This window comes from Dioscorea cayenensis, chromosome 10 (genome assembly GCF_009730915.1).
Source record: "Dioscorea cayenensis subsp. rotundata cultivar TDr96_F1 chromosome 10, TDr96_F1_v2_PseudoChromosome.rev07_lg8_w22 25.fasta, whole genome shotgun sequence".
Lineage (NCBI taxonomy): Eukaryota > Viridiplantae > Streptophyta > Magnoliopsida > Dioscoreales > Dioscoreaceae > Dioscorea > Dioscorea cayenensis.
This window is the reverse complement of record NC_052480.1, coordinates 237,779-264,050: the sequence shown is the minus strand read 5'-3', so window position 1 is coordinate 264,050 and position 26,272 is coordinate 237,779. Positions and strand designations below refer to the sequence as shown.

Here is a 26,272-nt window from a genome sequence, read left to right as displayed (position 1 = left end):
CTTTAATAATTAATTGTTCCCTTATAGAAGTCTTCTCATAGTTTCACAATTGTATCTTGAAGTGTACTCCAGTGTTTTTGAAAAAAGAACAATGGGAATCCATCTGGCACTGGAGCTTTATTTACATTTAGGCCAAAAATTGCTTGTTTGATTTTCTCTAACGAAAATGGTTAATCAAGAGAAGAGAGATCAACTCTTTCCTTATAATCAAATAAGTTTTGCCAATCCACCAGGAATCTGCTAGAGATTAGAGTACCAAGCAGTTTCTGGAAGTGATTAGCAAAACTTTTGCCAATTTCTTTATCTCCCTCTATCCATTGTCCATCATGACGAATGCGAGATATGTTATATTTGTTTCGCATTCCATTTGCTACTTGATGAAAGAATTTTGTATTTGAGTCCCCTTCATTGAGCTAGGTAATTCTAGATCTCTGTTTCAAGTAGATTTCTTCTTGATCTAGGATAGCAAAGAGTTCTAGACGAATTTCAGAAAAGCGATTGGTCACATCTTCTGCAAGGGGTCTATTTTCACCAGTAGTATCTAGATAGTTTAATTATGCCAGTAATCTCTTTTTGTGAAATTTAGATACTTCAAAGGTGTTTTTAGCCCAAGTGCGAAGATTAACTTTCAGATTTGCTTGTTTTTTGGAAAGAATAAAGGCTCCGCAACCTTCAGAGGTTTAGATCAGACTACCAGTCATGTATTAGTATTGGAAGTTAAGAGTCAGAGTACCAGAGTTTTCAAATCTAAAATTACGAGGACGTGGGTGATGTTCCCCGAAATCGAGACAAATAGGAGAATGATATGACCCAATTTTAGGAAGAGCATGTTGAGTAGATCTGGGATTTAAAGATGGCCAATTACGAGAGTACAAAAATTGGTCTAAACGAATCCAAATCAGTTTTGATTGTCCATTAGACCAAGTGAATTTAAGCTTATGTATAGGAGGATCTATGAGATTTAGCTCACTTAAGATATTTTGAGAAGTAGAAATGTCTCTTGGGTTTAACTCTCCTTTATTTTTATTTTCTGGAGTGAATACAGTATTAAAATCTCCACAAATCACCCAAGGATCAGAATGGAGATTTCTTACTGAACGTAGTTCATTCCAGAAATCAGTTCGGAGAGGTCGGGCATTGTGAATTCTATTGTTATGGAAAAGGTACCTTTATGAATTAGGGTTCCATTAACTTGAGAGAGATCCCAAGTTATGATTATACCACTAGCTATTCCCAGTGCTGGTAAGAAATTGAATGTATTAATGCACATGCCTCCTATTGATCTCCAAGTAGAACTGTGAATTTCTTGGAGTTTGAATTCTTGTAAGTAAACTATATCTGCTTGAGAAGTTAGTATGACATCCTTAACTAAGTGGCATTTTAAGGGTCTGCCGAGACCTTTAACATTCCAACTTAGAATTTTCAAAAAAATATGGGAGGGTCTAGCTTTCAGATCTCGAAGGAGATTCCTGAATTTTTTGAATTTGGCAACTCTATCCGTCTCTAGATTACGAATCATGTCTAGGCATTTATTCTTATGAATATGAGACCCCAGAAATTTGATGCCACAAGAGTTGCTATAATTGAAATATTGAGAATCTAACTAGGAAGAAAATGCAGTATTAAGAAGATTAGGGGTACCTTATCTTAGTTCCTCAGGTATTTTCTTGTTTATGGATCTAGGAGGGTTTCTTGGGCTTGTCGCTCCTTCTAATTTGTCTTGGAACGTTGGCTTCCGAAGGTTGCTCTGGGATGCTCTTTGAAACACTAGCTTCATCTGAAACCTTGTCAACTCTAGGTTGATCATGTAGGGTATCAAATAACTGATCAACATTTAGTCCAACCAGATGAAGATCATTTTCTGGTTGAATAAAGTTTTGTTCTTCTAGAAAATGATCATTCTCTACAATCTCATCTGCAAGGAAATATTCATCATCTCCCTAGTCAACAAGTTCTTCATCAAAGGGCTCATCTAAGGGAATGTTCTGAGGAGCTGGGTCTTGAGAATAGAATTTATCAGAATTAATACTTGGAATTAATGTCCATCCTCCATGAATAAAAATCCATTTGTACCCATCTAGAATTGGCAGTGTCGGTGGAAGTAATTTCAAATGAGTTGGTAAGGTCTCATTTTTTTGGAGATGATGATGAATTAGTTTGAAAGGGCTCCTTATTGTTATGCGAAGAATCATGACATGTTAAAAAAGAATTAGGATCAATATCTGATTCATTGGAACTTAGGTGCTTTTAATTAGAAGATAATGACATGCTTTGAATTGAATCAAAAGAGATGTGCTTATCTTGAGGCATGATCCTTCAAAACTAGAATGTTAAGATGTATCTGATTTGTGCCTATAACAAGGCAGATGGGAGTTGATCATATTGGAATTAAGATCAGAGTTGGAATTTTGATCTCGAGAAGATGATGAGAAGGGAATAGATTTATCATCAGTTATTCCATCTTTAGGTTTGGTCAAAATCACAGCTTGATCCCAAGAATTTATTAAGGACTTAGATTGAATCAAAAAGTTTTGAATTGAAATGTTGAGAGAATCCTGGGAAGTCTTATCTCAAGGCACAAGAGATGTGTGCATGGAGCCAAGATCATCTCCAGAGTTACCACCCTAAGGCAACTTAATGGTTGTTGTGCAACCAGGCATCAAGTTGATCCTGTGTGCCAACAATATGCCCCCTTCCTCATTTATCTTGGAAGAGACTGTAGGAATCCAGGGTTCCGTTGTCAGATGATAAAGGGGGTTCCGGTACTTCACAACCTGCGTCTCATCGCTAATGAATCTAAACTTCTCTGACGATGAGCTTTGAATATTCTGTAAAGAAATCTCTTCATTCTTCGTCGAGAGACCGAGACCAGAGCTACATTCGACGATCTCGTCGAGTAAATCGACAATGGGAGGCTGAAGAATAAGACTTTTCCCTCTGTCTTCCTTTGAGATGTGATGAGTGGTGCAAGTCGGTGGGACGATGACAATTACAAAGATCACTCGGATGAACCACAACGGGCGAGAAAGTAGATACAACCTAGGTTTTTTGAATTAGGGCTTGAGTAGCCGGGCCTTGAACCACCTTAGAACGCAAAACTGGAATACCGTCATCTTCGAGACGATCCTTGAATCTCCTTACTCCCACATCCACAATGATTTTCATCAGAAAGTTTGCCGGGGATTTGAGATGTACTAGAGCTCTCAAATGTTCTAAAGAAATGTCTTCCCTCTTCAGCACATAAATCAGATCGCCAAGTGTCCTGCGAACTGCCACTATGGAATCCCAATTCCAGCAGTGAAGGGGAAGGTTGATCATTCTCACCCAGTTTTAATTTTCGTCCGCTATCACGTGAGAACCGAATCCAGGAGTCCAATGAGCAAGACTGATTTTGCACTATCCTAAGTTTGAGTTTAGAGATAACAGGCTCTTCTTTACTATTGTTGCTGCTATTCTGGCCGTAGACATTGATAGGATAAAATCATCTCGAAAAGGTGTAATGTTTTCACATTGATCTGTGTTTAAGCTTTGGGGGAGAGATGCATGAAGTGATGGTACACTAGAATTACCAGAAAGGATTTTGATGATGATCATTTTCTTTAAATCCTCTTTGGATTGTATATAGTCTCAAAAATGGGAAGAGACACCCTGATGGTAGATGGGGAAGACCGAGAGGAAAAAGCAGGAACATGAAGTAGAGGCTTAAGGGCAGCAACTTTCAAAGGAGATTGTTTTTTAAGATCTCATTTTCTCCTTAGAATCAAAGGAAGGATAAGGAGGTGTTCGCAATGGACATCTAATGCCGAAGTGGCCGACGCTAGAGCATCGCCGACAGGTGAGTTGATGTCTATAGTCGTCAACTTTGTGTCCTGGTCGCAAGCATCTTTTACAAACCTCACCATTGTCCGGCGAACAATGATGTTTCAGAGAAGTGGAGTGTCCAGTGGGATTCGTTTGATGAGAGGGATGATTCTCTTTTGGCGAGGAGCTTCAGACCACCTCCGCAAATGTGATTCCCTCCCTTACTGGACAATTTCTTGAGATTGGATTCTCTGTTAACGGCTGAGAATGAGTAGAGGGAATACTGAAGTGATGAGAAAAGGAAGGTTTTCGAGAAGGATGAGACGAGGAAACATTGAAGCGAGCCACCTTGAGCGCCGCCGTGGTATTGCCGAGATCCATCGTAACCTTCACGAACGCCGCACAGGAACCTATTGTGATGAAGTCAAGCTTTTATATATATATATATATATATATATATATATATATATTAGTAAAGTTAATAAATATAAATCTTATTATGAAATTAATTTGTAATAAATAAATATAAGTGTCTTTAAGGTAACTTTGCAATATAACACCCCATCATCATCAAATTAATAAATTGTCTCCTTCCAATCCGTGCCGTGCGTGGTGGTAGCGTCGTCAGCCGGTGTTCCAACACGCCAACCTTCGGGCATCTCCTTGGTGATCGGAGTTTGAGATCGAGCCACCATGTTCTAACGTAACGAGCCTCTCGAACTCGACTCATATTTGAAAACGAGATGAACTCAAGCTCGAGCTCGGGCTAGGGCTAGGCCCTCTCAAAGTCGTGCTTAATTAACCAAAGAACCTGTTGTGCGCTCAGCTCCAGTTCTGTTCGGGTTGGGCTCATTTACTCGCCGATGTGGACTAGCCCAAACCCTACACAGCACCAGCGCGGAACATGAGAAGGGCCTCCCTCTTGCTCTCCAATCGCCCCTCCTCCTCGACGGCCGTCGCCGCTGTTCCACCGATCCCTTCATCTCCAGACCCGGACATCACTTCCCAGCTATTCTCCATCCTCTCACGACCTGGATGGATCGAAAGCCCAGTCCTCGCGAGCCTCGCCCCCCTCCTCACTCCTCTCCAAGTATCCCATCTCTTCCTATCTTTCCCCATCCGCGTCCACACGGCCATGTCCTTCTTCAGCTGGGTCGCCCGCCGCCCCGGCTTCCGCCATTCCGTTGACTCCTACGCCTCCCTTCTCAACCTCCTTGTTCAGCCCCAGTTCCACACCCACGCCGAGCGGTTCCGCATCAGCATGCTCCACTCCTGCACTACCTCCGAGGAAGTTTGCCGAGCGCTGCAAGTTTTCTTCTCATCCAGTTCTTCAGATGAGGGTAGGCCACTTGTGATTCCATCTCTTCGATGCTATAATATACTGCTGAATTTGCTTGCCAAGTTTAGGATGATCTCCGAAATGAGACATGTTTATCAGCAAATGCTGCAAGATGCCACATTTCCCAATATTTTCACATACAACACCATGATCAATGCCTGTTGCAAGGATGGGAGCCTTCTCGAGGCCAAGCTCTACTTTGCCCATCTCTCACGAGCTGGTCTCAATCCTGATACCTTTACTTTCAACTCTCTGATCTCCGGTTACTGTAAAGTCAAGGATTTCCATGGGGCATCTCGAGTTCTTGTCACAATGATGCACAAGGGATGCCCGCGTGATGAGTTCTCTTACACCATTCTAATTCAGGGGCTCTGTGCATCTCGTCGGTTAGATGAAGCCTTTGAGTTGCTGTCTCAGATGGAAAGTGATGGCTGCCGTCCTAATGCCCACACCTTTGCAGCTTTGGTTCATGGGTTATGCAAGGAAAAGAGGTTCGCAGACGCAGAGGTGTTGCTCTCTGAGTCCTCTAGGAGTGGTTTGGTTCCAAATGTAGTTTGTTACAATGTCTTGGTTGATGGCTTCTGTAAGGGAGGCATGATTGATGCTGCTTTTCGGACCATGGAATCCATGGACAGGAACGGATGCCACCCAGATATTTGGACGTACACTTCTCTGGTTGACGGATTATGTAGACAGGAGAAGCTCGAAGATGCATGGTTGTTGTTGACCAAGGCATCTGAGAAAGGTTTGGTCCTTGGGGTTGTCACTTATAATGCTTTGATTCGAGGATATTGTAAGAAGGGAGAGGTCAGTGCTGCATTGGGGATTACACATTCAATGGCATTGAATCATTGCAGGCCAGATACGCGAACTTACAATGAGTTGATTCATGGGCATTGTGAGGCAGGGAAGGTGCATGAGGCTATGGCATTGTTGAGTAAAATGGTTGAATCTGGGGTGTCTCCTACTGTTGTCACCTATAATCTGCTGATTCAAGGTCAATGCAAGAAGGGTTATATTGATAGTGCATTTAGATTGCTTGATTTGATGAGCGGGAATTGCCTGGCCCCTGACCAGAGGACATACTCTATCCTGATAGACGCCCTCTGCAAGAATGGCAGGTCTGAAGAGGCTTACTCCCTTTTCAACTCTCTTGACAAGAAAAACATACAGGCACATGAGGTGATGTATAATGCTTTGATACACGGCCAATGTGAGGCAGGAAATATTGATGTCGCACACTTGCTGCTAGACAAAATGTGTTCAAAAGGCTGTTTACCAGACTCATACACATACAATCCTTTAATCAGAGGGTTGTGTAAAGATGACAAGATGGAGGAAGCCAAGTCTTTAATGAATGATATGCGAGATAAGGGCGTGGAACCTACTGTCATCACTTACAATATTCTTATTGACAAGTTGTTGATGAAAGGGGAACGTGTAGAAGCTGAGCGGATGTTGGAGCAGATGCTTTCTTCAGGGCATAGGCCTGATGCATGCACTTACACCTTGTTTATCCGCTCTCACTGCGGTGAAGGAAGTCTTAATGAGGCGGAAAATATGATGGCGGAAATGAATGACAAGGGTGTTCTCCCTGATTTAAGGACATACAACACTTTGATAGAGGGTTATGTAAATATGGGGGCATTGGATCATGCCTTCTCAACTCTCAAGAACATGATTGATGCATCATTCCATCCAAATCATCACACTTTTTGTGTTCTGCTCAAGCCTCTACATGAAAGGAAGTATGGTGACAGCTTGTCTGCAGCAAATCATCCTCAAGTATGGAATGCCGTTAAGATGGACACTGTTCAGGAACTTCTGGAGCAGATGAATTCTTATGGTTCTGTTCCCAATACGAAGACATATGATATCCTAATAAAATGTTTTTGTAATTGTGGTCGTATAGAAGTAGCTAATTCTCTGCTCTTCCTAATGGAAGAAGCTAGTATTACCCCCAGTGAAGATATCTATACATCTCTTATAAGTTGTTGCTGCAATTTGAAGTTATACACAGAGGCATCAACATTTCTATGCTCCATGGTGGAACGCGGCTATTTACCATACCTGGTGTCTTACCAACTTCTTCTCACAGGCTTATGTGACAAAGGAAGCCATGAGAAGGCTAGATTTTTGTTTGGTGATTTACTTGGGAGAGGATATAATAATGATGAAATTACATGGAAGCTTCTCGTTGATGGCTTACTTAAGAAGGGCCATGATGTCATGTGCTCGGAGTTATTGGCAGTCATGAGGGAAAGGCATTGTTGCCCCAGCCCTCAAACATGGGATTCCTTGATCAAAGAATACCCTCAATTAGCCCATGCATAGAAAAGAAACTAGCTTTGGAATAATTTTCATTGGTGTGGCGACCGTCTTTCAATCTTTGAAGGAAAGATACTCAATCTAACTTCAGCCTCTATACGGGTCCAAAATTATGGTGGGTTGAGGCATGATGGGAAATGTATTCTTCTTTCATCTGCCTTTGCTATACCCTGCTGTGATAATTGCGTGGGCAATATCTTGCTCGCTTGATTGCGTCTTTGGAGATCACAGATCACATGGAGTTCCGAAGAGTTGTCTGTATACATCTGTTAATTCAAATCTAATTTATTCAATAAAGGCAAGTACTTTCATGTTAGCCTTCACTGTTAATCTTTCCTGACAATTGTGTTTAAAATTTCAGTTCTAATTACTGTTGCAGGCAAAGTATGCTATTGATCAATCTAAGCCCCTGGAAGTGCTGTGCTTTACTTCCATTGTGTGATTCAACTGTCCTGTTGTTTGTACCATGAACAAATCTCACGTGCAAGCTTGAGGATTGAGTTGGTGATTTGCGATCATTTTTTGGTGAAATGTTGCTGGCGGGAATTAGAGTCTGCTCCTCCATGGCTAATGGAAATCAGGGTGATCCTTGTTTTTGGAGCTCATACGCCGGATACTGTTATTTCCCGCAAACAATCAAGAACATATGGTGATCAAGCAGCTTGTTGCAGTATGTCTGAGTTTAATTGCTAACATGTCAACCAGAAGAGGCATTGCCTTATAAGCTTACTGGTGTTAAGCTATTGCCTGTATTTATGATGGTGTCATTTCCTTTTGCAGGCTCAGGAAGCTGGGTTGATTTGTAATCTATGTGTACGCAGAGCTTCTAAGTCTGTTCCTGGATTTGAGGATTTATGATTTAATGAAATGTTCTCTTTGGAATCTTACATAATGTATGCCACTCTGTAAATGGATGCTTGTGGAAGTGCAAATAAATGGTATGCTAGCAAACTATGGGTTTTAAGTTCAGTTGTTCATGATTATGGTGATATTGTGCATTAAGATCTTGCCAAAGTTGGTTGGAACTTGTTATAGGTTTATTTCTTCATCAAGCATAATGCTTACTTTGGATGAAGCAGGCCAATTCTCTGCTGGATGACCTAAGGTTCCTGGGAAGTTCTTTCCACTCGGTCTAGTTTCTGCTATTTGGTGAACCGGTATATCAATTGTGCCATATATTACTGCCAAGACTTGAATTCCCCTGTTTTAAGCTAATATATATATATATATATATATATATTTCCAGGAGAAGGAATGCTCATGTAGACTTCTCTTCACAGCAAGAACTGGCAAAAGGAGAGCAAAATACACAAGAATGAATAGGAGAACAATTCTTTATGGTATAAATAGTTAAAATTGCAAGGATTCTATGCCTCAGTTAGGTCATGCCAGCAAATCCTCAGTTGGGGCATGCCTTTTTGATAAAGAAACATCCATCGTATTTAGCATTTGCCATTCTTTATAGGAAGAGAAACGGAGTACTTTAGATTGGTCCTTAAAATGCCTTTTCTAAGAGAACTGACCTACATATCATCAATTTTGGTTACTTATCCCCTTCATTATTTGGTGAGGCATGTTTCCTATTTTAAGTGTATCTCATGTCATTCATCTAAGTTATAGCTGCATTCTTCAATTTTGGCAGGATTGTAATAGTCTATTCCTGTATAATAACGTATGTCAAGCTGAACAATGTCTTGCAGTCATTGAGAAAAGATTTTCACTTTTTGTATTGATTTCATTTGTGCAGTTAGTTGGATTTAGTATTTTGCAGGAGATCTCAGATGAGCATGAGCTTGTTTGTGGATTATGTTGATCCATTAGAATAAGTAGTAAAACCTCTTGAACATTGTAATGCATTTTCATGGATTTTTTTTTTATCCTAACTACTCTCTTCGTTCATCATCATCCAAATTCCAACTTGATCTTCAGAATGATGGACGTTTCCATGGAATTTGTTGTCTCTGTGAAAGTGAATTTGGTTGTCTGGAATGCATGTGAAACACAAATTGGAGACCAACTCATAGAAATTAAATGGGGATATATTAGGAATATAAGAATAGGGAACTGTTTCTCATTCAACTGGGGGACTTGATAAAATTCTGAATCTGAAAATGGATCTGTGAAATACATAAAGAACATACTATTTGCTGGTAAATATGATTCGTGTGAGATCTAAAAATCTGTGTCTTTCTTGTATTATTCATTTGTTCTTAAAAAAAAACTTTTTCAATGTATCTATGTTTTTCATTTGTTATTATGACAAGCAAGCCATTATTAATATAAGTTTTTTTTAAATGAGATGTAATATTGCTTACACAGTGGTCAGTGTGCATGTACTTGGGTACCTATTTTTTTTTTTTTAAAATAATGTGGACAATAAACACATGTACACTTTTTTTATTATTATTAGTATGTTTTAACCATGCATGCATTGGGATAGAGTCGTAGCTTTAAACACTAGGCTTACTTAGGCATATATATATATATATATATTTTTCATAATCTATTTTGGCAAAATAATTACAAATTTTCTTTGGGAATAGAGATGGTCCTTACGTTCCACAGTGAAGCTTTGTTCTCCGGGTCCGGCTAAAGGGAACAACTTGTGGCTTGCAACATGTTTCAATGGGCTAAAGGGAACAACTTGTGGCTTGCAACATGTTTCAATGGTCACACTTAGCTGCACAACAATTGTGCCAGCTGCGCAAGCTCTTTGTTGCCTGCTCTGTCCAGGACTTGCACAGGCAAAGCCGCACAACATCAGCCATATTAACTCGTGGTATTATATTAACTTGATTGAAGTTACTTGGTAACAGGGATGAAAGATATCAGACAGAGCAAGCAACGAGGAAAATCGCATACACCTTCCCAATCGCATTATTAGCATTGTTAAAAAGGGAAGGAGGGCATGTGCCTCATCAGACAATCAGAAATTGAAAGGCAGATGTGTTTATTGTTTGAAAGTGAAGTCCGGATAGATGCCGAGTGACCAGCTGACGTTGGTTGTTGTAAAGTTGGTTTCAAGGACCAGTGCCTCTCTCTCTCTCTCTCTCTCTCCCTCTCTCTCCTATATATATATATATATATCAATAATGCATGAAATGAGTGACGGTGTTTCGGGGCTCCCACTTCTGCCACTAGGCTGCCAATTGCCATGCCAATCTTACTATTATAATTTCAATTCATGACGTACGCACGTTGTATCTCGTTCAACGGTTGAATAACGCACGAAAATCAGACACACATAACAACAATCCAGCATATGAACCTTGAGATATAGAATGGCTCATGAGCCCCTGAGAAGCCACCACCATGTTTCTGTTCCGTTTCTCATTGGACGCGCGGATGTGATAGCACGAGGAAGCCACCAATGATCAATGATCCCTCAGGTGCGTTACCTGCGATCCCACCCCTTCTTTTATATGTATTTTATTTTAATTATGCGGCTTACTTCTTTTCAAGCAATATTGCTTTACTCTTTTTTTTTCCAATGATATATACATTGTAACGTTGGAGAAGTTAGCTGAATTGTTTCAGTGGTCATTTAGACGGTTAGGAATTAATTAATTTGTTTTTTCATCCTTGTAGGCAAATTTTGATCGGGGATAATTTGAAAATAACTTGAAATTAATATTATCCTGATCAGTTGGATGGATAATAATTTAGTTATATAATTAGATAATATAATCACCAATAAATGAAACTGATTTTTTATTGTTAAGCATGCAAAATTTTATAGCAACTTGGGAAAACGAAGAAATCATCTGAGGGATATTTAAAAAAAAACCAAATTGTGATGCTTGTTATTGGGCGAAATAAGTTAGTTAGAGAAATCCTGATATTAGTCAAACAAAAATTTTAATTTATTAGCCCGATCAACCAAATGTATCTTTTTAATTTTTTATTTTGAAAAATAAATAAAATTTTAATTTCAAATGAGATAAAATATTACAAGAATTTCTCATTATATACAGTAACTAGCTAGACTGAGAGGTGGCGTCACGGAAAGCCTAATAATAGTAGGCTAATGCCCTTTCGACTCTCATAAACTGTTGTGAACTAGTAATTTAAATTTGATTGAGTCGACAGCCATCCATGGAGGTGGACAGATTCCCGAAATCGATTACTAGTAAATTGCTGTAAGCCGCCATCCCCATGCCATGATACATCGTACATGTGTGTGTGTGCGCGCGACACACACACACAGGCACACATGGGAAATATATAGGATACGAAACATTGTCAAGTTGCAGTAGGACTCTCATATTGTAGTGTCCACCAAGAAATATTAAGCGTGCTGATGACAGACAAGAAACGTCAATTTCTTTGCTTACACTTTCATCACATAAATTTTTCTGGTCTCCTTTCTCTTTATTGATCACAGACAGACCCGCTGAGAAGACGTTGGTTGGTTAATTCTATGAGAGCTAGACGAGATGTGATCGAGAACCCTGCCCTTTCCTGGCCTGGCCTGCCCTGCCTTCTCAATCCTCCTGGTTCTGGATTCCTTGGTTAACGTGGATATATACGCAATCAAGACACTGCCTGCAAATTAATCATCATCATCTTGTATGATTTTATCAAGTAAAATACGAAGAAGAAGAAGAAGAAGCATAACATGTGGCGTGAGAGAAGCAACGACGCAAAGAAGGAGCGTCCCAAGAGATCAGTTTCATTCAACTGGCCGGGGACCAAGATGATGGTTTCCTCTCCTGAGTCGCCGCGCCAGATGAGAAGGCCAAAGACCCAACCTGACTTGTTTTCTTGGAGGACTGCTGATCATGCCCCACCTCCGGCCTTGCAGGATCATCTCCATCTCCGCCCACTGAAAACTGCCAAAGAAGAGAGGCTGCCGTCCAAGTTGCTGGTTAACGTCACGATAACTAGGAGCCTGGGTGCTGTCCAGGTAATGGCCTCCACTTTGTGGACTGTCAATGATCTCATCGCGGCCACAGTTGAGCTTTACATTAAGGAAGGCAGGCGCCCACTCTTGCCTACTACTCTTCTTTCACAATTCACTCTCCATTACTCGCAGTTCAGCCTCGAAGGTCAGAAGGAACTCCTAGCCTCTTCAATTCCTCCTCTATCTAGCTGCGTTTTACTGTCTTAATTTTTCACCCTACTTAATTTTCGAGTTGCTGTGCTATACGTTCTGCACTTTTTTTTTTAAAAAAAAAAATTATGTAAAGTATACAATATTTGTTGATGAATAGGTTTGCTAGGATTCATAATTAGATTTGGATCTACATAATTTCACACGTACGTCTCTTTTCTGAACTTAGTTAGACTGGTGCATGGGTAATATATGTTTGTGTGGCCTGGAGGGTAACATCTCGTCCTGTGTTACTTTGTAGGTCTTGATCCCAACGAGAAACTTAAGGAGCTGGGGTCCAGGACCTTCTTCCTTTACATAAAGTCCACAGCTGCTACCGCTTCATGCTCTGATCAAGTTCAGAATTCTTCTAAAATTGACGAGCGGTGGTTCAACTTTGCCAGTTTTCTGTTGTAATTGTCTCATCAAAGTCTTCAATCTGTTCCTGATATTTATATATGTTTATGGAAATGTATATTTTCTACCGAATTCCTTATAACCTAGCTAGTTTTCCAATGTATCTTATTTTCTCATTTAAGTCATGTTTGCTGTCCAGTTTGCCCATCATTGTTCCATCTCTGTATGTGGACAACATGATCTTAAAATGCCATTATGCAGAATGATCTTTGCGAAACACTCGTCTCTTCTCTGGCTTACTGTGCTGAGATATTTATGATCGGTTCTCTGCTTGGTGTTTATAGTCTAAATTGCTTGTGTGTCGATGGTGCCTTCAATTTGTTATTTTTTTTTATTTATAACACAAAAGGGACTTGTAAAGTTATATCAAAAATAATAATTTTTTTATAGAAATGGATAAACCACTATTTTATCAATAAAAGAACATAAAAAACAATACAACCAGCAAAAGAAGCAGAATTTTAAAAAAAAATAACGAATATACTCTCTTTTTTTTAATAAAAATAAATAAACTATTGGTTTATTAAAAATAAGAGTAGGACAAAAATAAGAAGATCAACAGAAAAAACTGGAAAAAAAAGTACTGTAACAAACATATTTAAATTAGGAGTTTGTGCACTGACAAAAAATTAATTGTATAGTCTTTATATCCTCATTTAGAGAGGAGAGCTTGAATTCACGATTGTGGATATATTATCACTATTTTATTAAAAAAAAAATTAAAATTGAATCACTTGAATTTTTTTTTTTTTAAAAAAAAAAGGTTAATGGCACTGGACTAATAACCCTTTATTTTATTTTTTTAAAAATGAATTAATTATACTTTATTAAAAATTATAAAAAATAGAGAGGATACAAAAGATGATTTGAAACTAGGGAATGATGAAGAGGCAAACAGACTATTTTGATAGACTTAAACTACATGTGTGTCATTGACTCATTGCTTGGACCTACATGTGTGTGTGTATCTTTTAAACTGCATTATTTAAACTTTCAGATACAATGGATTGGATAAACTATCTATATATTTATAAAATTATAAAGGATCAAAATATCTTCACCCCTTTGTCTTTTTATCTTTATTTTATTTTATTTTATTTTAAAAATAAATAAACCATTTATTAAAAAAAAGAAACACGACAATTTTATCTTTTATTTTTTTAATAAAAACTCCATTGATGAATATATGAAATAAATAGGAGTTCTATACGTATTAAATTTTTTCAAGAAATAAATATGAATAAACTACATATTTATTGAAATAAAAAACTGAACAAAATGCACTGAAAAGAGAAGTTTAAAAGAAAAAAAAAAGACAAGACAAAAACTAAAAAGAAAGAAAAAATAAATAAAATAGCGAGGAAAAACTAAAATCTTACTGGGGGTGAGAAAAACAAAACACTGAAGACTTTAAATAAGAAAAAGAAAAGAGGAAAGAAAGCTGGGAGGGCGAAGACATCTGCTTGGAGACACAGATTTGCTCAAAATAGAAGACTGAGGAGGGTCGATTACTCTCTGTGTAGATTGACTACCTCTGAGTTGCTACTGTGCACTGTGAACCTGGATATTTTTTAATTTTTTAATAAAATGAATAGATAACGAATTTATTAAAATAAAAAGAAAAAAATACTGAAGAAAAAAATACAGGGTCTGCTCCATATATTAAACTTATCTTAAACTGCTGGAATAATTTATTTATTTTTAATTATTTGTGTTTGAGGAACGGTGAATCGTCACTCACATATATAAAGATGATTTTTTTTTTTTGTAAAATTAATTTTTTATAACAATTGATAAGTAATTAACAGAATTTATGTAATTAATTAACTAATTAAAATAATAAACATGTTTAATCATCAGGAAACAAGACATCGTCAATGGCTGCCCTCGCCTTTGCTAAGCTCATCGGCTCCGCCGTTCGGTTCCGCTCCAGCACCAATGCCCTCCGCGTCCTTTCCTCTCGCTCCGTTCTCTTCTCCACCTCCTCCCCCGCCCATACCATCTCCGTCGGGGACAAGCTTCCTGATGCCACCCGTCTCCTATTTCGATCCAACCGGGGAACTCCGCACTCTGACTGTCTCCGAGCTGACCAAAGGAAAGAAGACAATCATCTTCGCGGTGCCTGGGGCCTTCACCCCCACATGCTCCCAGAAGCACCTCCCCGGGTTTGTTGACAAGTCCGGGGAGCTGCGGGCCAAGGGGGTGGACGCCCTCGCTTGTGTCTCAGTGAACGACGCCTTCGTGATGAGGGCCTGGAAGGAGAGCCTCAGAATCGGGGAAGAGGTGCTGCTGCTGTCCGACGGCAATGGCGATTTCACCAGGGCCCTCGGTGTAGAGCTAGACCTACGAGATAAACCTGCAGGCCTTGGAATCAGGTCCAGGCGATACGCCATGTTGGTTGAGGATGGAATCGTCAAGGTACTCAACCTGGAAGACGGCGGAGCCTTCACCGCCAGCAGCGCCGATCACATGCTCAACGCTCTGTGACTGTGAGAATTCTGCTTTCTCTTTTCATTTCCATATCAATAATGCCACTCTTTGTGTGTGTTTTTATGTCTTAATCCTTTTGTTCAATCGGCATATATTTGACATCCATTGAAATAACAAGTGATATTTGGAATATGATATTTTGGTCCAATATTTGTATTGCAACTTTTTCATCAACGTTGGATTTTTGTATGTTAATACAATGAACAACTGGTCACTCCATCTGTTGAACAGCATATTGTGGGCACGCACCTTTGTGCTATTTATTTTAACAGTCCATTCTGGGTTCATTGGTAATCAACCATCACTTGTCATCACCATATCCTGTTCACCTCTTCAGCAAGTTAAATCCTCGCAGAGTTCTGTATCTCCATGTAGACATCAGCCATTGCTTCATTATCATCTTCTAGTTGCTGTATGATCCAGTTGTTTCTACCTCAATCAATGACAAACCTAGTATGATTTAGAGCTATGGCATATGTATGGGTTTCAGGATCCTCTCAAGTCTTGATGCCATCATAGTTTATCAGCTCTTTGTCAGCTGACAGTGATATGGCCCCATTCTGTCATAATATACTTTTTTTCATAGTATTCTCAAGCGAAAAAATACACATTATCAGCGCTTTTGACTTATGAGTGCAAAAATCCACTCACATCCTTTTCTAGCATTCCATCAGGGAAGCAGGCTCTTATGGAGATTGAGGTATGGCAAAGTGATTGTCCATAACCAGTTATCTATACTGTAACCTGCAGCCCAAACTAATATTTGATAAGTAAGTGAATTTTTCATGTTCACTTTTCTTATAATGGATGATCATTGCTTTTCATCAAATGATTTAGTCATCCTATTCCTTAATGTGAAGATGCATAATTCAGGAGTTGTCTGTTCTCTTCTCAATTGCATGCATATATTTTGTTTCATTTCCTGGCAAAGGGATTTCAACGTGGTTTGCAGAACAGACTTATTGGTCGTTGGTGGCACATCTTCCTCTGCCTAACTTATTGGTTCTTCTCAGGACAACCCCTTGTCCAGTTGCTCTAGGTTTAAACCACCACCTGCTGTGTTTCAATCTTCCATTGAAAGCCTTTATTTCTAAGAATTTAATACTTGTAAATCTGACTTATTTTTGGCTGCCTCATCCCATTTGTTACTTTGAACTATTTGGTGTTTTTTTCTCAGTGAGCTCAATTAATCCAATCCTTTTGCATTAAGTGTTATGGCCACCATAATATAAAAAACCAGCTCCACTTTGGGATTGGAAACAACAAACTGCTAACTGTTATTAAAACTATCTGTAAACCAGCCCCTCTCTTGTTATTTTTTCTTTCTCTGAATTGAACGCCCACTGTTAGTCTTTCGGTGTCCATCAAAATCAAAATTGTTTCATTCATGGGTCAGGGTAATGTCAAGTCTAGCGTTGTCCTGATTCTTGAAGTCAATTTTAATTGTCATTGTGAAATCAAAGTCCATATACTTTTTAGATTTTTTTTAGGTTCTTGCTTACGACTACTTAGATAACTCAAGAGAAATCTTGTCATTTTCCATAAAGAAGAAGAGTTATGTTGTTTCTGATTGCTTTCTCAGCTAGCAAATCAGTTTTTGGGAAGAGGAGTGGGGGCGAACCCACTGGGAGACCCTCGTGGACGTGCACAAGTCTCGGTGGAACAAGTGGGGACAGGGCCACGCTCACGTGGGCGGTGGAACCACTCATACACAACCACTATTCACAACTCCCAGAAATGTGCCCTCAGCCAAAAATCGAACTCTCACCACTCGGTGAGAGCTCTATTGGCGACCCGTGTACCAATAGACTCGAAGGGCGCTAGCAAATCAGCTTTATGAGTGAAATATTTAGTGCTAAACTCACCTGGCACAAAGTTTTTGCATTCATGAGGTTCTTAATAGGAAAGCAGGTATTTTTCAACTTCATTTAGCCCTTTTCTTATATGTGATTAATGAATTCTATTTTGGCCGAACAATCATTAAGATTTGATTTGACCACCTGTTGGCAGAATATGAACAGGAATTGGCCCTCCAGTTTAATGGATTAATATATAACGGAATTCTTTTGTTTGGGATAGTGTTGTGACATAAAAAAATAAAAAAATAAATGTGCTAGAGGTGTTATAGAGCCTGGCTTAAATTCCTTAGTCATTGAGATCCTATTCTGTTCCTCTCGAATCACATGCCATTAGGCCATTGGGAGAGTGGTTTTCTTATTAAAATGTCCTTGTGGGACTGGGACTCTGGTTAGTGACAGAGCAGTCCATGACATACTCTAAAATGCCAGGCTCATGCAGTTAACTTGTATTTAAAGCTCAGTGAAGAGAACACAGCTCAGTTGGGGACCATGGGTGGTGGCAATTGGTATTAATGAGCTGAAAGATTAAGTAGCAGCATCTCTCAATTAATCTTTGGGAGCAAGTGTAGGAATATGTATGGGTATATATATATATATATATTATGGCTTACCGCATGTGTTGGTTGGTAGAGAAGAATGATAAATGAAAATATGGTGATTTCCGATATGTGTAGTGCGTCCTTACCCTGTAAATGGGATGGTCTGGATTCATCTCATATTCACATTGTGGGGGTCATAAGATCATTTACATCCAAGGCTCCGAAGGAAATGATTTGCTAGACTAACAGACATGTTTGGTCAAGCTTGGATTCCGGACAAGTTATCCGTGAACCACTTTGATATGCATTTTGCCCCTTATTTTCAAATTGAAATATGATCAAATTATGTATAGGGGCCCGCATGGATATGCGTTCATCTTTTACATAGAGAACAATTCCTCTTCTGATGGAATGTTTCCAATCTTATTTCCTTTTTCTCTTTGCCTTTAATGGTTATCAACCAAATGCACATGTACAATGCTTTTGTAATCATTTTTTTTTTTTTCGCTCTGAGCATTAGGCTATTCAGTTGAAGTCATTAAGCAAAAATGGGGATTATTGGATTAAGATTCAGTGTAACATGCATCTTATTTCAGCCATCATCAGTGATATATGATGCTTACTATATCTTTTCACCAGTTTCTTTTTGATGATAAATTAAAGATCATCAGTAAATGAAATGTAATTGATTGACATGAAACAATGAGTTAGGGGAATGTAAATTATGCACGGTATGTATGTTACCAGGCTAGGGAATTAATAGAACAAAACAACCTTGATGATGGGGATTAATAAGTGACTGCATTTGATGTGGAACAGTGAGATGAGCAGTGTTTTCCCAGACTGGTGACGGGCCCTACATCTTGCCCGACCACCGCACAATAATCATGATTCACACTGGAGTCATACATTCTACTCACCATCTCCAACAACAACAAGAAGTAGGTGTATATATGTTCAACAGGCAGGCGGTGCTGGTGAGACTTTAGGTTTGGGTTGGGACAAACAAGTATTCTTGTTGTTACCTATAGACTGAGAGTTAGAGAGAATAATAATAAAAAAAAAGGGTGGGTTTTGGATGTTGAAGGGGAGGGAAAGCCCCCCAGCCACCTACTAATTGTCGGCATTACAGATAGTATGGGATTTTCAATCAATTATTGTACTAGGAGTTGAATTACCAGAAATAAGAGTTGGCCAAAGCCTACTTCAAACACATGTCATGCCCTTTAACAAATTCAGATCAATGCTTTCAGAGAGCCGCCAGCAATAAGTTTTCTTATTATTATTGCTATTATTTTTAAACTGCAGCTAGATTACATTGGCATCACATTTCTCCAATCAGTAGCTTTTTTATTATACCCCAAATGCTAAGGATAGCAGGTGATTGAAGAATTCATGCCGGGTATGAATTCAGGGAGTAGATGATCTTCCCTAATGGATCAACATATGGTAAAATTGAGCATGAACTATAATTATGTCAGAATGATCCTTCTTTTTTTTTTTTTTCAGAAATTGCATGTCTGCAACGGGAGAAAATGCATCCAATATTTATAAATATACAGGATACTATTTTTCACCTTGAAAATAAAGTTGGTAAGTGTATAAAACCTAGCTAGGAAGATAGAACTTTTGTGGATTATGGACTCTGTTACTACACTAAATTAGTGTTCTAAGTGGGACTGCGTTATTTCCATGGCCAGAATCTAATGAAGCACTGAGTTAATGAATCATTAATTTCGATTCAATTCTGTGAAGAGCACCACATGCATTATTTGGTTGTTGATCTTGGACCTACAATTGCATTGATTTTGAGGGGCCCAACACCTCTCACCCAACTATTCCAGTATAAATAAATATTTCTTTCCAATTTGATTTTCTAGATTGTTTAAAGTAGTTATAAGTTTTGGACTCTTCATCTCCTTCAAAACAAATATATATATATATATACGGCTGGTTATTGGCTTGGACATGTGAAATACATACATAACAAACATACCACGGCTTATCGGCTTGGTGATGTGAAATACATACATAAACGTGTGTTTCCCACTGTAACTAACAGAGTAACAGGTGCCACAGAGAAAAAAAAAAATTAGTGTGAAGCGAATGCACCTGCCAACATCCAATCACAGGATGAGGAGGGAGGCAGAGTAAAATGTTTCCCACATGGACGATAAAAAGAGCGTCCACAGAGAATTAAGAAAATGGATCATTATAAGTCACTCAAGATTAATCTGATCACCTGAATTTCATTTTACTGTTTTGTTTATCCGAGTTGTTTTATAATAATAAGTACTGTTAAAAGGGTGTTTTATATATAGAGCCTGGTTTATAACCTAGCTACTAAGCAAGGCGTGGTTCCTGGGTCTCTCTCTCTTTCCTTGTTCGTCATCCCATTCACTCGTCAGCCGACAATCACAGTAACAAACGCAGACAAACATATAGTCAGGAAGAAGGAGAAGAGCGAGAGCACACTCAACACTGTTTGTAAGTGTGTGTTCCCATACCTAGTTAATTTTCTTTTTCTTGGAAAACACTGTATTGTTGTACGTGTTGATTAATTTGCTAAGGATCTAAGGTAGAGGAAAGGAAAGGACTCTAGCTAGCTGTCTTCATGAACTTTGCGCAATGACTTTCATTGTCAAAGAGGGGAGTGGTTTTCTAAGCTAGGCTGAAGGTAAGATCTCTACTCTTCATTGCTTCCATTTTTAGTCTGTTAAGCTCCTCTTGCCGCACTCTTTACTCTTGTTGTTTACTTATACACATTCACTATTTATTATTTGTTAGGAAGAAGAAAGGAAGGTATCTTCGATCCAGTCCAGTACTGTGACTGACATTCCAGCTACACCGCAATTCCCTTGCGTAGTTTCCCCGCAAAACTTAACTCAGCATTAGAAATCTATCTTGATTTTTTTTTTTTTTTAAAGAAAAACAGAAAGAAAAGAAACGAAGGAAAGCTTGGTGCTTTTCTAGCAAGAGAAATAAAGTAGAAAAAAAAAAGAAAAAGAAAATATTATATAAACCCCTCGTGGTAGCACCATTGTGAGTGGAGAGTGTCTGTTCATTCATTTGGCTGAGAGGGTCTCTTCTTCTTCTTCTTCTTCTTAACTTCTTTCTCCTCCTCCTTCAATGGCGGTGGTTCCGGAGACAATGAGAGATGACATGACGTGGCAAATGGGTTTGGTTTGGGAACAGGTGAAGTCCCCTGTCATCGTACCGGCATTAAGGCTAGCAGTGTTTCTCTGCCTAGTCATGTCCGTAATGCTGTTGGTGGAGAAGGTGTACATGGCCGTTGTCATTGTTCTCTTCAAGCTTTTGGGTAAGAGACCTGACAAACGATACAAATTGGAGCCCATCAAAGATGATGTCGAACTTGGCCACTCAGCCTACCCCATGGTTCTCGTCCAGATCCCCATGTATAATGAGAAAGAGGTGCCCATTACCTTCTTCTTCTTTCTCTTTGTTATCTTATATTATCAATTTATCATGTTACATGGTCTGTTTTATCAGGTTTACCAGCTCTCCATTGGAGCCGCGTGTGGCCTTTCATGGCCGTCCGATCGAATTATAATCCAAGTGCTTGATGATTCCACGGACCCGGTTATCAAGGTAATCTTTTGTGCTTCACACCTCAGGAAAACTATAAGTAAATAAATGAACTCGCGTCTCTTTTACTTTTTCTCTCTTCTTAGATATATAGTACACTGATTGAAGTGATTAGGACGAGCTCCTCCAAATCGTTGGATGTATATCTGTCGCTTTTATTCCCTTTCTTTACTAGTTTATAAATGTTAGGTTTTAAGAAGCGGGTATTTAATGAGGGAAATCCAGCCAACAATGTATATTATCCCGCTTAATATACTATGTATTCATGTATATATGAGAAATCGGTAACTTTTTTCTCTATCAAGAAAAAGGCAGAAAGTTTTATAGAGGGGAGAAACGAAGACAATAATGGTCTTAATATCACTTCTGGGAACACTTATTGTAGACACTGTTCATCCCAATTTCTAGGCTCATATCACCTTTTTGTGATAATATTTAAATGGGTATGTAGGAGAGATGTCAATATCGATTTTTATAAATTTTTGAACATATACATAAAAGATTTTTATTACCTATATAGCGTTTAACCGAGTTAATAAATTATAAAAATTTTATAAAACATCATAACTAATATATATTTTTTAATATTTATAAATAAAAATATTTGTCACCTTTGTCAAAGAAAAAACATATATATTACATCAATCTTCTAATTTCACGGTTTACACGTTGTTTGTCCTGTGTTAATAAAATTTAAATAATAAAATAAAACAACACAAAATAGCCATGAGTTCATCGCTCATTCATTCTTACATATTAATAATAATAATAATAAATTTTTATTTTTTGAACTCCGGAAAAAATCCCCAATTGCAGACTGCCTTGTCATGAGCATTAAATTGTCTTTGTTTTTTGTATTTGGTAATAAATCAATGTTTTCACGAGCAGCAAGAAGCAGCTTTTCCTCCAGGTCATTTTGGGTGGTGTGCCTGGTAATAACTTTCCAGTTAACAACTATGATGATTCGTGTCTGTCGTTTCACTAATTACTAATTAGTCAAGACCATATATTTGCATGGAACAGTACTGATTTTGTTTAAATTTTTTTTTTTTTTGGTAAAGATATATTGAAAAATAAACGAAGCGATAATTAAAGGTAGTGATAATGGTGCAGGATTTGGTGGAGATGGAGTGTCAAAAATGGGCGAGCAAAGGGATAAATATAAGATACGAGATAAGGGACAACCGAAACGGATACAAGGCGGGTGCTCTGAAACAAGGCATGAAGCACAGCTACGTGAAACAATGCGACTACGTGGCCATCTTCGATGCCGATTTCCAGCCCGAGCCCGACTTTCTCTGGCGCACTGTGCCTTTCCTGGTCCACAACCCGCAACTGGCCCTTATCCAGGCCCGTTGGAAGTTCGGTATGTATTCAACTCATAATTATAATACCAGTACTTGTTTCTTCTCAGTTCTCACTAGTCACTACTACTGTTGCTAAGCTACTATACATACTGTTATACTTGCTGCTCCTAAAATACATTAATTATACACGCGCGCTCCCCTTAATTTCTTATGCGTGCGAGTCAGAAGAGACACCACAAAAATAATTAAGAGCTAGCGACTGTCGGTGCTCCCTCCTAAGTCCTAACCTTTCTTTTTGGCTTTGATAACTTTTTTTTATCAACATACTGTATAGCTTTTTATAAGCGTCCCTTTCCGTGTGTAGATAGATGACATATATATATGTGTAGCAATCCTGTTAGTTGTTTAGTCAGTGAAAAGATATATATATATATATATATGTCATATATGTGTCTGTGCTGCGTGTTATTATTCAATTCGGACTGATCGATGACGGGAGCTAGCTAGCTAGGATGTTACGGAAAAATCTCCTACTTTGACACTGATCAAGTATATGTATACATATATATAATTCACACTGTGATCAGTACCCCTTCCTTTCCAAGTCTTATTTTGTACGTCCATCGATCGAGTTACTACAACTTAAAAGAGAATTTGTTTCTAAGCACTTGGCAGTCAAATTAAAGAGCAGGAACAGATCAGTGTGGCAAATTAATTAGTGAATGGAAATTAAAGCCAACGTTGCGTTGGGCCATATACCAACGTGGTAGAAAAGGCATATTAAGATTTCTTCATATACGCTAGCTGCTTGTTGGACAATAAAACTTATTTAGTAGTTTGTAGCACATGTTTTATCCAAATTAATTAAAATTTTAAAACATGCAAAGCAAAACAAAACAAAACAAAAGATTTAGTCTTCAGAACTTGCAGTACTCTACTGAAACAACATTACATTAGATAATTAGATAGTGAAACTATGATGGGTAATAGTACTCGATCCATTCCCCCACCTCCCATGTGCATATTGAATTCATTTGGCCTGGTGTCTGCTTTTTGTTGGTGTGGGCCTTAACCTACGTGCAATGAACCATTAAACCCTATTCCTACCGACACACTCTTTCTTCTCTTGCGTCGTGTCAAAACACCTTTTTTTTTTTTCTTGCTGGTTTTCTCTTATATGTCTTCTATGCAGGTCACATAGTATAGATAGATAAATGCAATTAGATTTGCTGAACTCAGTCCATTCCCCCACCCACGTGCATTCAATTCATTAGGCTGGCTGCTTTATGTTGTTGTTGGCTCTACCCCAATGGTGGACCTTCTACTCCTGCATCCATGAATGCATTGAGCCCTCTTCCCACCGACACACTCTTCCTTTGTATTTACATTTTCTTCAACGGCATAATAACATAATGCTGCTACCACCTATCAACAACACGTCCAGTTTTCTCTCCTCTTAATTTGAATGTGTCCAATCCAACCTTAACCTTAACTTGATTGCCTTAACAGTTTACTTGTATGATATTAATATTATGCAGGGGGCTCAACTCATAACAGTGAAAATAAAATAAAATAAAATGTTTTGTTGGTTTTCTTATTTTGCAAAATCCTGACAGTGAATGCGGATGAGTGCCTGATGACAAGAATGCAGGAAATGTCCCTTGACTATCATTTCACAGTGGAGCAGGAAGTAGGGTCCTCCACCTACGCCTTCTTTGGCTTCAATGGTCAGCAAATTTTTATTCCTATTGATGCAGCAGCTTAATTACTAACTGTTAAATAAATAAATAAATAAATAAATAAATAAATCGTGCAGGGACTGCTGGTGTCTGGCGAATCACAGCTCTAAATGAGGCCGGAGGTTGGAAAGATAGAACCACCGTGGAAGACATGGACTTGGCTGTCCGGGCGAGTCTAAAGGGCTGGAAATTTCTATTCCTTGGGGATATCAAGGTACTGGTACTCCCCTGTCAATTTATTTTACTTTATTTGCTCTAATCTAAACAAACTACGACCTTTTCTAATTGTTTATACAATATTTTCGTAGGTTAAAAATGAACTACCAAGCACTCTCAAGGCATACCGATATCAACAACACAGATGGTCTTGTGGACCAGCAAACTTGTTCAGGAAAATGGCTGTAGAGATTGCAAAGAACAAGGTGAGGAATCAGACACTCATGTTTGTAATAGTAATGTAATTACAGATATATCAAATTACCACATAACAACAACAATAATAATAATAATAATAATAAATCAAATCAAACTAAAATGCAGAAAGTGTCACTGCTGAAGAAAGTTCATGTGATCTATAATTTCTTCTTTGTGCGGAAGATTGTGGCTCATATCGTGACCTTCATATTCTACTGCGTGGTCATCCCAGCCACTGTGTTGATTCCTGAGGTACACATACCGAAGTGGGGCTCCGTCTACATCCCTTCCATCATCACCATTCTCAATGCTGTTGGAACACCAAGGTTTAATTTGCTCCCAACAACTCAATTCCCAGCTGTCTTTTGTTGTTTTATGGAGTAACCCTTTACACATAAAATTTTTTAAACCATTAAATGATGCTGCTGCTGCTACTACTTTTACAGATCTCTCCATTTGCTGGTATTTTGGATCCTTTTTGAGAATGTTATGTCTCTGCATCGAACTAAGGCCACATTCATCGGCCTACTGGAGGCTGGGCGTGTCAACGAATGGGTTGTCACTGAGAAACTCGGAGATGCTCTCAAAGCAAAATCGGCAACTGCCAAGACAGCCAAGAAACCTGGATTCAGAATCGGTGAAAGGTAATCATCTTTTGACTTATCTCTCTCACTCTCTCTCTCTCTCTCTATATATATATATATATAACATAAACATGAACATGAACACCACCATCTGGAACACACAGATTACATTTGTTGGAGCTTGTAACGGGAGCATATCTTTTCTTCTGCGGATGTTACGACATGGCCTTTGGCAACAACCGTTATTTCCTGTATCTTTTTCTCCAAGCGTTGGCTTTCTTCGTTGTTGGGTTTGGCTACGTTGGAACTTTCGTTCCATATTCCTAAAACATTGGAAAGACTCATTTTTGCCTTCCAGCGCGTCACTGAGCTTTGGGTATACTGTAATTTTGTGCTTTTTGCCAGCTTCAATATTCAAATTGGTTTGGGAAGTGTGCATAGGGTAATGAATAAGCTGCTGTTGTCAACATTCATGGCCAAGAATCGGAGTGAGTTGAACATTCATTGTGTACAAACATAGGGTTGAAAATTCATTCCAGAATGAATAATAAGAGTACCGTGTAGAGGGAGTTGGAAAGGATGCACCTGCTAGCTCCAGTCTCAGATGAAGCAGTGTTTTGATTTTAAAGCAAAAAGATTTGGTCTGCACTTAATCCGTTGTTAGCATACATGTTCATCATTGGATGGATTGTCACAAAGGAATTCTTTATTCCTTCCTCGCCGTGAGATTTCTTTTATAAAGGCTATGCTTTTTGTA

At 38.6% G+C, this 26,272-nt stretch overlaps 4 protein-coding genes and 1 long non-coding RNA gene across 11 annotated transcripts; all 5 read left to right on the top strand.

Annotated features, from left to right (window-relative positions):
- The first annotated feature begins 4,596 nt into the window (after positions 1-4,596).
- Positions 4,597-7,764, top strand: LOC120270484 (pentatricopeptide repeat-containing protein At5g65560-like). The gene has a single exon (XM_039277513.1). The coding sequence runs from the start codon at positions 4,706-4,708 to the stop codon at positions 7,472-7,474; it is 2,769 nt and encodes a 922-aa protein (XP_039133447.1). The 5' UTR covers positions 4,597-4,705; the 3' UTR covers positions 7,475-7,764.
- Positions 7,765-7,850: 86 nt separating this feature from the next.
- LOC120270485 lies at positions 7,851-9,197 on the top strand. Of its 3 annotated transcripts, XR_005539606.1 has the most exons (4): positions 7,851-8,138; positions 8,249-8,406; positions 8,548-8,625; positions 8,715-9,197. It is a non-coding gene; the product is annotated as an uncharacterized LOC120270485 (long non-coding RNA). The 3 variants fall into 3 exon arrangements; XR_005539604.1 differs by having other exon boundaries at positions 7,851-8,406; XR_005539605.1 differs by having other exon boundaries at positions 7,851-8,406; positions 8,545-8,625.
- A 1,406-nt stretch (positions 9,198-10,603) lies between these two features.
- LOC120269967 lies at positions 10,604-13,194 on the top strand. Of its 2 annotated transcripts, XM_039276956.1 has the most exons (3): positions 10,604-10,857; positions 11,853-12,516; positions 12,823-13,194. In XM_039276956.1, the coding sequence occupies exons 2-3, from the start codon at positions 12,087-12,089 to the stop codon at positions 12,975-12,977; spliced, it is 585 nt and encodes a 194-aa protein (XP_039132890.1). In that variant the 5' UTR covers positions 10,604-10,857; positions 11,853-12,086; the 3' UTR covers positions 12,978-13,194. The 2 variants fall into 2 exon arrangements, with proteins under 2 accessions (XP_039132890.1, XP_039132889.1); XM_039276955.1 differs by lacking the exon at positions 10,604-10,857 and having other exon boundaries at positions 11,662-12,516.
- Positions 13,195-14,770: 1,576 nt separating this feature from the next.
- On the top strand, positions 14,771-15,599 carry LOC120270606 (peroxiredoxin-2E-1, chloroplastic-like). The gene is given in 2 exon segments (XM_039277659.1): positions 14,771-15,010; positions 15,012-15,599. Coding segments are annotated over 2 exon segments (609 nt in total). The 5' UTR covers positions 14,771-14,854; the 3' UTR covers positions 15,465-15,599.
- Positions 15,600-20,194: 4,595 nt separating this feature from the next.
- Positions 20,195-26,268, top strand: LOC120270748 (glucomannan 4-beta-mannosyltransferase 9-like). Of its 4 annotated transcripts, none has more exons than XM_039277822.1 (11): positions 20,195-20,352; positions 20,444-20,542; positions 20,653-21,297; positions 21,376-21,474; positions 22,585-22,837; positions 24,395-24,505; positions 24,595-24,731; positions 24,826-24,939; positions 25,115-25,257; positions 25,378-25,575; positions 25,680-26,268. In XM_039277822.1, the coding sequence occupies exons 3-11, from the start codon at positions 20,995-20,997 to the stop codon at positions 25,840-25,842; spliced, it is 1,521 nt and encodes a 506-aa protein (XP_039133756.1). In that variant the 5' UTR covers positions 20,195-20,352; positions 20,444-20,542; positions 20,653-20,994; the 3' UTR covers positions 25,843-26,268. The 4 variants fall into 4 exon arrangements, with proteins under 4 accessions (XP_039133756.1, XP_039133755.1, XP_039133753.1 ...); XM_039277821.1 differs by having other exon boundaries at positions 20,196-20,352; positions 20,448-20,542; positions 25,058-25,257; XM_039277819.1 differs by having other exon boundaries at positions 20,196-20,352; positions 25,058-25,257.
- The last annotated feature ends 4 nt before the right edge of the window (positions 26,269-26,272 follow it).